This window comes from Onychostruthus taczanowskii, unplaced genomic scaffold, assembly GCF_017590055.1.
Source record: "Onychostruthus taczanowskii isolate IOZ18803 unplaced genomic scaffold, ASM1759005v1 scaffold84, whole genome shotgun sequence".
Lineage (NCBI taxonomy): Eukaryota > Metazoa > Chordata > Aves > Passeriformes > Passeridae > Onychostruthus > Onychostruthus taczanowskii.
The window spans coordinates 3022176-3033011 of record NW_024506332.1 but is presented as its reverse complement, the minus strand read 5'-3'; the positions used below and the strand labels follow the sequence as shown (position 1 = coordinate 3033011).

The window sequence follows — 10836 nt, the reverse complement described above, 5'->3', positions numbered from 1 at the left end:
TCAGAGCGGCCGCGAGAAACGCTGTGGGGGGACATGGCGGGGACCGGGACACCGAGAAACCGGGACACCCACCGAGGGACCGGGACACAGCGACATAGGGACACAGCGACATAGGGACACCGGGACATAGGGACACCGGCCCGGGGCCCCTCGGAACCCATGGGGTGAAGGGCGCACCGTGACCGACCCCGGAGGGAACACCGAGCCCTTGCGCTGCCCAGAGGGGTCCCGGGAGGAGCCGGGACAGACCCCCCGGTAGACCCTCGGGAGTCCGGCCAGGCCCTCCCCGCCCCACCTTGGTTAGGGGCAGCGTCTCTGAGGGGGCGAGGCTGGGGGTGCTGAGCCCTCCGTGTCCCCCCCGTGTCCCCTCCGTGTCCCCCCCCGTGTCCCCCCCCGTGTCCCCACCGTGTCCCCTCCGTGTCCCCCCCGTTCCCCCTTCCTGCGGGGTGGAGCTGCGAGGCAGGAAGGGCCCGGGGAGCAGCCGTGTTGGGTTTTCAGGGGTTTTGGGGTTTCGGTCCCCCACCCGCGGCCCCGCTATAAAAGGTGTCACACGTAGCAGTCACCCAGGGCCAGTCGCCTGCTGTCACCGGCTGCGGGCTCGCCATGGCTGCCTCCTTCCTGCTGCTGCTGCTGCTGCTGGGAGGTAACGGGAGCCTCCTGCACCCCCGGGGGGACGGGCACCCCGAGTGCAGGGGACGGGACACGTGGGGACAATGGGATGGCAGCCTGGATGACTGAGCTCGGGGGGCTGGGGTCTGTGTGGGGATCTGTGTGTGGCAGGGATGGGGTCTGTGTGGGGACAGGCACTCAGGGCTGTGGGAAGGGTCTGTGTGGGGACCTGTGTGTGGCAGGGATGGGGTCTGTGTGGGGACAGGCACTCAGGGTTCTGGGGAGGGTCTGAGTGGGGACCTGTGTGTGGCAGGGATGGGGTCTCAGGCACTCAGGGGTGTGGGGAGGAGGACAAGGGGACAGGCAGGAGGGGTGGTGGGGGCCTGCAGGGAGGGGGTCTGATGGGTACAAGTATCTGGGGGTGGCAGGGATGGGGTCTGCCTGAGGACCCAGGGATGATGGGCATGATGCCCACATTGGGACCTGGGGACGTTTGGGGACAGGGTCTACAACAGAAGGATGTGAGTACAGGCCGGAGGGATGGTGGGGCTGGGGCTGAGTACCTGGGGCTGCTGGTTTAGGGGTCTGGGCACCTCCGTGACGGGCACCCAACCTGCAGCCACGCTCACCACCCTGTCCCCATGCAGCAGCACAGGCCACGGCCCCCCCGCCCTGCCAGGGTGACCCCAGCTCGTGGTGCTGGGACACGGCCACGGCCACGCGCTGTGGCTGGGAGCAGCAGTGCCAGCACCTGCGTGACAGCCTGGCCCTGGTGAGCACCCCAGCCCCAAGCACTGCCAGGGCCACCCAGGGGTGCAGGCAGCCCTGAGCGCCTGTCTGTGCCCACAGGGGAACGTGGCTGATGGGGACAACGTGGCTGATGGGGACAACGTGGCTGACACGGCTGATGGGGACAGCGTGGCACAGCGCAGGGTCGTTAAGTGCCGCCTGTGCACCAAGGTCCTGAAGAGGATACAGAAGCTGGCAGGTGACAACCCTGACGAGGTGAGGGGTGATGAGGGGCTGGGGGGCCGGGCTGGGGGGCCTCTCCCTGTGGCCCCCTGACCCGCGGTGGCTTTGGCAGTCGGCGGTGGCAGCAGCGCTGCAGAAGGGCTGCCGGAAGCTGGGCAGGGCCTTGGGCAAGGAGTGCCAGAAGCTGGTGAAGAACTACCAGGAGCAGATCACCGAGGGGCTGCAGAACGGGGACACGCCCCGGGACATGTGCAGTGCCATGGGCATCTGCCAGTCCTGAGCGCGGTCAGTGCCCACCTGCATCCTGATCCTGCATCCTGTGTCCTGCACCTCGCATCCTGCATCCCCATCCCATACCCCCTGTGCCCTACCCTGTGTCCTGCACCCCACATCCCGATCCTGCATCCTGCACCATGCCCTGCACCTTGCATGGCAGTCCCACACCCCCTGTCTGCACTGTGCCCTGCCCCCTACAGCCTGCTCCTGAACCCACATCCTGCACCCATATCCTGATCCTGCACCCCCTGTCCCAGTCCTGCACTGTGTCTTGAACCCTGCATCCTGCACCCCACATCCTGATCCTGAACCCTCCGTCCTGCACCCCACATTCTGATCCCTATCCCCCCTGTGCGTCCCACACTTTACACCCCGCATCCCTCAGCCCACACCTGCCGGAGGGGTGGCAGTGTGCTTGGGGTTTCTGAAGCTTCCCTGCTGCACTCTGTAGGGTGGGGGTGAGCCAGGTCACCCCACAGTGCGTTGTGGAGCAGGGTGAGGGCTGGAGCAGCTGTTTCCACTGGCCCCTGACACCCCCTGCTCTTTCCTTTCTCCACAGGCTCAGCCCCGAGTGCCCCCAAACCCCGACGCCCCTCCAGCCCCGATGCCCCCGCAGCCCAGCCATCCCCCCTCCACAATAAAGTCCCTCCTCTGGCTCCAGAGTCTTGTTTGTCTGCCCTGGGGGGACATGGTGACAAGGGTGAATGGCACCAGGCACTGGCAGTGGACGGCTGGGGCCAAGGTGACACTGAAGGTGCCAGCAGTAGGGTGGGGATGTGTCCCTTGTGGGTTGGGGTGAGCGTTCCCTTCACACACCCGGGTGGTGCTGGCTGTCACTGTCCCCTCCCTGTGCACCCTATGCCTGGCACTGCATCTGTCCCTGCACTTGGCAGTGTCACTTGTCACCCGCTTGTCACCGGTGCTGCTGTGGGCTTGGGATCCTCCTCATGTCCCAGCTGAGCACAGGGCACCCCTGCTTCAGTCCCAGCCAATCAGAGCACAGGGAATCCCACACCCCTTTTTTTTCCCTTTAATTCCAGCCAATTGGAGTGCAGGTAATCTCTTCTGTTTGCCCCCAGCCAATCAGAACAGAGAGCCTGCAGGGCTCTGAGAGCTGCCACCAATCAGAGCTCCAGGATGTCTTTGCGGTGTGAACCAATCAGAGCTCAGGGAATCCTGCAGGCCGAGGGCAGAGCAGAGGGATCCCAGTGCCACCTGCAGTGGGGAGCTCTGGGGGTCCCAGTGCCACCCCTGCGGCCCTTAGGGGCACCTTGGGGTGACACAGACACCCCCTGTGTCCCCAGCCTCTCAATGTGACCCTGCACTTTCTGAGGACACCGAGATCCATCGGTGGTCCCAGCCCCACTCCCTGTGGTGATCCACTCCCCCCAGGTGGTCCCGGGTGCCCAAGAGTTGCCCCAGCACCCTGAGATGTCCCTAGATCCCAGGTGTCCCCGTGTCCCAGGGACCCCCAGACCCCTGCAGTGGCTCCAAATATCAGAGATACAACCCCAGACCATAAAGATGGCCCATACCTTCAGGCTGACCCCAACACCCAGAGTGGGCTCCAAACCCCGGCGTGCCCCCAACCCCCAAAGGGATCCCAACACCCTGTGGTGTCCCAGGAGGACCCCTCCAGCCTGGGGTGCTCCAGACCCTCAGAGTGGCCCAAAACCCTGGGTTGCTTCCAGAGCCTTCAGAGAACCACGGTATGCTCTGGTACTGTCAGATCCTTAAAGGAACCCCCACACCCTGGGCTGCCCATGAATCCCAAAGGGACCCCAATACTCTGCTCCAGACCCTTTGGTGAACTCAAATCTCTGGGGTGTCCCACACCTTTCAGGGAACATGGATGGGCACATGGCTGGAGGGAATCCCCCAGTATGCCCCCCTCCATCTGATCTGGCCCATTTCTGGTGCACTCTGATCAGCCTCTGCACCCCAGGGATCACTGCTGGGGAGCTCCTCTACCCTGACTTCCCCCCCAAGTACCCCCAAAGAGCTCCTTATCTCTAGGCCACCTCCTTGGTGGGGGCTTTCTCCCAGCAGAGGGGCTGGAGCCCCCCTTGCTGCAGCTGTGTGATTATGGGGGAGGGAGGTGAGGGCACGGGAAGCTCCTTTTACCGCCCCATACGTGTGGGGCAGCCCCATGGGGGTCTCTCTACCAGCACGGGGAGAGAGGAACGCTGGCCCAAGCGGCCGCAGAGAAGTCCACACACACCCCGTTTATTGGGGGCCGGAGCCGCCTCCTTCCCGCGGCCGTGTCTGCTCCCACAGCGCTCCGGGAGGAGCACCGGCCCCGCCATCCCCCCTGAGTCCAGCTCACTGCCCCATCATGCAGGCCATCTTGCAGGCCACGGCGGAGATGAGGGCGGCCCCGCGCCCGCTGCCTTCCTCGGACTGGATGAAGGTGATGTCGCAGCCGGGCGTCAGCTGCCGCACCGTGGCGTGGAAGTGGTCCTTGAAGCTGGGGAGCGAGAACGCGGGGCTCACGGATGGGGTCGGGGCTCGCGGGGCCAAGGGAGAGGACGGGGATGTCGTCGGGGTCTGGGGATCCCCACCTGGGATGGAGCTTGTAGACGGAGCCGTCGACGCCGACCGTGATCTTGAGGGTGTCCTGGCTGCGGCTCTCCCGCATGCGGTTGATGACGCCGGCCAGCCCGGCCGAGCACATCTGGGCAGCGCGCGTGGACACGCTCTCGCACACCCGCCGCACGATCTCGCAGTCCGTCCGCGACGGCAGCAGCTCGAAGGCTGACAAGATGTTGTAGATCTGCTTGCGGTCGTCAGAATCGCTGAGGGAGGGGGAGAAAAAGGGGGTCGGCGAAGGTGGGAATGGGGGGACCCTGGGTGAGGCAGCTGGAGAGGGATGGGGGATCCTCGCACGGGATAGTTGTATGGGGTCCCAGCACGGGGAACCCCAACTGTGTCAGTCAGAGCAGAGCAGATTGGTGTAGGGTGATGGGAGGGGAGACCCCATCATGGGACTGGTGTGGGATGATGGGACAGAGGGACCTGGAAGTGGGCCCCCCCGTGGGGACCCTAATATGGGACAGAGCAGGCAGGTATGGAATGATGGGACCATGATGGGCCCATGAGAGGGGACACTGTGGTTTGGGTGGCACAATGCAGGGACTCCAAGATGGACAGTCAGAGTAGACTGGTGTGGGGTAACAGGTTAAAGGACCCCAAAATGAGGCAGTCAAAGCAGACTGGTATGGGATGATGGAACAGGAGGATCCCCTGTGGGACAGCCCAGTGCAGAGCGAGAGCACAGACTCCTCAGTATGCCTGGACCAGTGTGGAGTGAGAGTACAGAGCTCCCAGTGCCACGCAGCCTGGCAGGTGGTTTGGGGGTGTCACCCCCAGCCTCGTACCTCTCAATCTGGGACATGAAGCGGGTCTCAAAGGTCCCACGAGTCTTGAGCTTCTCAGAGGCCTCCCCATTGAAGAGCAGGTTCTCGTCCACCAGCTTCAGCAGCACCAGCCGCACGATCTCCCCCATGTACTTCCCCCCAATGATCTTCTCGTACCTGCGGGGGGGGACACAGGCGAGGGGGCGGCATCAGAGCTGGGATTTGAGGGGTCACATCCCACAGCACCCCCCCTTTCCTCCCCCATCCTCGCTGGATGTGTTCCCGTGCGTGGGCATGGCCCAGGGCGGAGGACGCCGGGGCTGGGGGCTGAGCCCGGCGCCGGGGGTGGGAGGGACGCCCAGAGGAACTGGATCTCTCCTATTCCTTACAGTTGCTGACCGGGGTTAAGTGAGGTCTCGTCCACCACGCGGTCGTACTCCAGGAGGAACTCGTCCAGCTCCCCCGAGGCACCGAAGGCCCCCCACTCCGTGTTCACGCACATCCGCCCCTCGTCGCCCTCCACCAGCTCCACGTTGTGCATCTCCTCCATGTAGCAGGCGTTACAGCCCGTCCCTGCCAGGAACTGGGGATGGGTCTGGGCAGGGGGGCAGCAGGGACACCCCCCACCACAGCCCTCCCGTCCCAGCTGGGATAAAACTGGGATCGTGTTCTGGAGCAATGGGGAAGAACTGGAGGGGGTCCAGACGTGCCAGGACAGGGGTTGGGACCCGTGTGGAGCCTGAGGGACGTTCCCCAGCCTGGTGACTTCAAGGGTGGCTCCAGGACATGGGGAAAAGGCTTCAGACTAAAAAAGGGGAGATTCAGATTGACTACTGGGAAGAAATCCTTCTCTGTGAGGGTGGTAGGGACTAACACAGGCCAGAGCCACCAACAGCCTGGAGGCAGGGCAGCCCTTTGGGGACCAGCCCTGTTATGATGACCACCCCCTTTCTACTCCCAAAGTGCCCCAGCCACCACGCTGGGGCCAGGCAATGCCATCGGGTGTCCCAGCCACCGGCCACCTCAGCAGAGTGCCACTGCCACTGCCCTGTGGTTGGTGTGTCTCCCCAAAAGGAAGGGGGAGCAGCAGGGGAGAGGGCCCATGGACAGTTCCCTGTGCCCAGCCACGTGTCCCTGTAGAAGGGGCATCTTACCCACAATCATCCCAACCTCGCACCGGTGATCTTCGTAGTAGCAGGAGATCATCGTGGCCACCGTGTCATTCACCATCGCCACCACGTCCATCTCGAAGTCCTGGGGACAGGGACCATGGTGGGCTCCTGGGGGGCCAGGCTGTCCCACAACGGGCAGGTTTGGGGTGGACGGTCCCCAAGGGGCGAGAGCCTGGGCACGTGTCATGCACACGTGTGTGCACACACATGGGACAGCCCTGCCCAGAGACACGCTCGGCTCCAGCAGCCCATGGTGGGGACAGCTGTGCTCCAGTGGTCCCTTCTTGGGGACACAGCAGGCTGCAGTGGCCCTGTGGCAGGCACGGGCAGGCTGCAGTGAGCCCCTGGCAGGCACAGCCGGGGTGCCATGGGGAACCAGCACAGTGAGATCCTCTCACCCCTCGCCGTTTGATGGCGTCCCTCAGCAGCCCCACCACGTTGTTCCCTTCCGCGCCGGAGGCTTTGAAGCCCTTGGTCCAGTTCAGGAGGATGCCCTGCAAGGGAGGTCACACCAAAATGGGGCTGTGGGTGTAGCTGAGGCTCGGGGAGCCCTGAGCCCTCGTGCTGCCCGCACACCCCCTCACCTTGTCGATGTCCTCGTGCCGCACAGGGAAGGAGAAGGTGAAGCCCAGGGGCAGCTTTTTGTGCTTCATCTGGTGCTTGTCCAGGAAATCAGAGATGCACTCGGAGATGTAGTCAAAGAGCTGGAAGACAGGAGGTCCAGCCTTTCCCAAGGGATGTCCCCACCCACGGGTTCCCCAGGCCTGGCCACCCCCCAGCTTCTGCTGGCTGGATGAATGGGAATGGGTGTGTCCCCTCAAGTGTTCCCACTGAAACACACACAAGGAAAAGGACTGGGATGGGATGGGATGGGATGGGATGGGATGGGATGGGATGGGATGCCCCGTGTGCTCCACTGACCATCTCAGCCGTGCCAGTCATGGCATCCTCCGGGATGGAATACATCTGGTGCTTCGTCTTCACCTTCCACTGCCCCTCCTCCCCCTCGCCCACCTTCACCAGCATCACACGGAAATTGGTGCCGCCCAGGTCCAGCGACAGGAAATCTCCCACCTCTGCAAAGCCAGGGAGAGGGGGAGAAGGTGATGGGCTCTTGGTAGGCTCAGCCTTGCACGTGGAGCTGGAAGGGGTGGCACACAAGGGACTGGCACCGTACCAGAGCCCTCGGGGGTGGAGCGCACATAGGTGGGCAGCATTTTCACAGAGGCTTCCTCATGTGTCTCCAGCTTGAGCCCTCGGTCCATCTCCTTCTGCATCCGGTGCATCACCTTCTTCAGGTCCTCCTCCTTCAGACGGAACTCCGACAGGATCTGCTCCACCTGCACACAGCACAGCCTCAGCCAGGGACCAGGGATTTGGGGTGCAAGGGGCCTGAACTGCAAGAATTTCAGGAAACTCCAAGTTTCCCTTCCCGTGTTTTCACACGGCCACCCTGAAATAACTGATCCTGTCGCTCTGCTGCTCCCCTGCGGAGCAGGGAGTCCATAGGACCCTCGTGAGGCACCAAGGCCCTTCTGGAGCTGCCTTCAGGACACCACAGTCAGCTCTGCTGTCCCTTGGCCTGGGGCTGGCACTGGGCTTCTGCCATCCCTGTCACCCAGCTGAATTGTTTGGGTGGCTGTGTAGAAGCCAGCACCATTCCAGCAGCGACCTGGGACCTCCCATCTTGGTGAAGCCCAGAGTCATTCCCAGCAAGGAGTGCTTCTGGCCATGCCACTGAGGAGCACAGCATCTCCCACCGAGGACATGGGATGCTTTTATGATGAAGATGCTGGTGTATCCTCCTTGCTCCCCTGGGAGCATCCCTCTCCCTGTATCCCACTGAGAACTGTGGGGTTTCACCCTTCAAATGTGGGGCTAAAATGGGGCAGAGGGCAGGAATACTCTCGGGGATTGCTGCCTTGTCTCGCTGCCAGGGAGAGCCGCAGGGCCCACTCCAGGGAAGCACCTGGCAAGCAGGATCCGTGTTTATCCTTTCCGTAGCAACCCCGGGAGCAGCGCAGCCTCCATTAGGCGGCAGGGCTGGGGCCAGGTGCCCCGGCTGTCAGATGGAGCCGGAGCCGGCTCTCCTCGGCCAGCTGCAGCCGCAGCATTAGGGCTCATTAGGCACCGGCTCTTCCCGGCACGCAGGTGTTTGCCTCGAGGCTGCTGCCGTTTCCTGACAGGTTTGGGGGGTAGGGGGCTCAGCAAAGCGTTTGGGGTGTGGTTTGGAGCGTCCCAGCTCTGGGGGCACCCCTTGGCGTGGCTCAGTGCAGCTGCTCTCTGTCCTGGCACATCCCCTGGCCCCCGGTGCCGTGGCTGCAGCACGGAGCCCCCCAAGAACGGGGCTGGGCACCCACGGCAGCATTCTGGTGAGGCTTGCCCTGATCCTGAGGGGGTTTGGCTCAGAATGACTGGGAAAATCCTGCCAGGAAAGCATGGAGCTGGGTCTGATCATCCCTCCTGGGTGCTGATCCATCCCGTGGCACCGCTTGGCGTGGGAACCTCCAGTGTGCCACGGCCGGAGGGTCCCCGTCCCAAGGCTGGCACTCAGGAGTCCCAGTTTTATTTCTCCACTGTTTTTCCCATCTCAGCACCACGTGTCCCTACTCATCTATCCAGTCGCCTTCAAAACCATGGGTTTGGCCCTTCCCTGGCAGGATCTGGGTCTTCCCACATGACGTTATTGGCTTTCAGCTCCCCATGGAAATGGTGTGCTGCAATGCCTCCCACCAAAGGGAGCTGGGAATTCGTGGCTGCTGGCTCCCAGTGACACCCATCTCTGCTGGTCCAGCACCTGATGAGTCCCCTCGGTGTCCCCCTAGTGTCCCTTGGTGTCCCAGTTGGCAGCAGGGGATGTCTCACTGTCCTCACTCACGACCCCCTGAGCTCAATCCACGTGGCAGAGGACGATTCCCACAAACAGCTGTTTTTTGGCTGGGGATGAGCCCCGTGCCACCCTGCTGGGTGCCTCAGTGACAGCCAGCTGAAGGAGGTGACAGGCCTCATCCCATCCTGGAGATGCAGCTGGGTGGCTGCAAGATGCCTGGGGCGATGCTGGGATGGTGGGAATCTCCCAGCCCCGGCAGAATGCCCCACAAACACTCCCAGCTCCATCACGAGCCCTGCGTGCTGTGGGGCCTGTGCTGGGGGGTGGCCTCAGGGATGGGGACCCCCAGGGCTGCCCCTGGTTTCCTCCCCACCAGCCATCCCCTGGGCTGGAACCTCGGGAGGTGCTGGGAGCACCAGGGAAGGCCGGACCCCGGTGAGGATCCACACTCTTCCCCCACCCACTGGGCCCCCCCAGAGCAGCCTCACCTTCTCCTTCCTGCTGCTCTCCATCCTGGCTCGGTGATCCAGCATGGGGGCAGGTGCGGGCAGGGGTGGGCTGCGGGCCGAGCCGTGCCCCCCTCAGCCCCTGCGTGCCCACCGTGGTGCCAGGCTGGGGGAGCCCCTGCCCTGTCCTGGAGCGTGTCCGCCGGGCCCTGGGCTGCTCCGTGCCTCGTCCCCGGCTCCGTCCCTCGCTCCACGTGTGGATGCTCCACTTTCGCTGCCTTATCTCATCTGCCGGCCCCACCGAGGCGGTCCCGACCCCCGGGCTCAGGCGGAGGGGCAGGCAGCGGGGCCCGGGGCCCCGGCGGGGTCAGCCCCACATCCTCTGCTCCGCTCTCCTCTCCCGAGCGCCTCAATAATCGCGGCTGGTGTCGGGGTCCCAGCCCAGCGCGGGGGGCTCCGGCAGCCCCTGGGGACCCCTGGTGCGCTGGCCGGGCTCGGCCAGGACCCTCCCCGCCGGCACCCCGCCCCGGGTCACCCGTGTCCCCGTCGCCATGCCAACGGCTCGATGGCGGTGGCAAGCACTCCAGCGGCCGGCTTGGCAACCGGAGCGCTCCCATGGAGACGGCGGGCACGGCGGGGCCCGAGCGCTGCGAGCCCCCGGCGTGGGGCAGCGCCCGCGGGGCTCCATCCGCCGCCGGCCCCGCGGGGAGCGGCGCTGGAGCCGCTGTGGGACGGGGATGGGGCACCCCCATCGCCCCGGAGCCGCCCGGTGTGGCGGAAATGGGGAGGCCCGAGTGGGATGAGGGGAGCCCCCGGTCGTGAGGGGCTCCCAAAACCTCCTGGTGCTGCTCTGGGGAGATCGCCTCACACACCCCGGCAAGGCCGGGCCGTGTCGGGGGGACAGCCCTGGGGGCTCGGGGGGGTTTGGGCGGCACAGCAGGGTCTGGGGGTGCAGGGGGACCCCACTGCCCCGCCTGGGGTCAGGAGCGGCCTGGCAGCCCTGTCAGCAGCCGTGAGGGCTCCTCGCACCTCTGAGGGGTCCGCAGCCCTCGGGGGGTTCAGCCCCCGCCCCCGCCATGGAGGGGACCGCAGCCCGGGGCAGAACCGCTCCATGGGAGGGTCCCCTGTCCCCAGGGCGGCCCCAGCACCCGGGGGAGGCTGTGCCCCCTTCTCAA

The 10836-nt window shown here is 64.8% G+C and overlaps 2 protein-coding genes across 4 annotated transcripts; one reads left to right on the top strand and one right to left on the bottom strand.

Annotated features, from left to right (window-relative positions):
- Positions 1-7: 7 nt before the first annotated feature.
- On the top strand, positions 8-2513 carry LOC121346685 (prosaposin-like). Of its 3 annotated transcripts, XM_041424701.1 has the most exons (5): positions 14-643; positions 1257-1381; positions 1459-1614; positions 1694-1866; positions 2417-2513. In XM_041424701.1, the coding sequence occupies exons 1-4, from the start codon at positions 604-606 to the stop codon at positions 1859-1861; spliced, it is 489 nt and encodes a 162-aa protein (XP_041280635.1). In that variant the 5' UTR covers positions 14-603; the 3' UTR covers positions 1862-1866; positions 2417-2513. The 3 variants fall into 3 exon arrangements, with proteins under 3 accessions (XP_041280636.1, XP_041280637.1, XP_041280635.1); XM_041424702.1 differs by lacking the exon at positions 2417-2513 and having other exon boundaries at positions 8-643; positions 1260-1381; positions 1694-2399; XM_041424703.1 differs by lacking the exon at positions 2417-2513 and having other exon boundaries at positions 9-643; positions 1477-1614; positions 1694-2399.
- Positions 2514-4179: 1666 nt separating this feature from the next.
- Positions 4180-9748, bottom strand: GCK (glucokinase). Its single transcript, XM_041424678.1, has 10 exons — positions 9704-9748; positions 7563-7725; positions 7307-7461; positions 6970-7089; positions 6784-6879; positions 6368-6467; positions 5603-5786; positions 5235-5390; positions 4419-4652; positions 4180-4324 (listed from the first exon to the last, which is right to left on the bottom strand). Exons 1-10 carry the CDS (start codon positions 9746-9748, stop codon positions 4180-4182), a joined length of 1398 nt encoding a protein of 465 aa, XP_041280612.1.
- Between the last annotated feature and the right edge of the window lie 1088 nt (positions 9749-10836).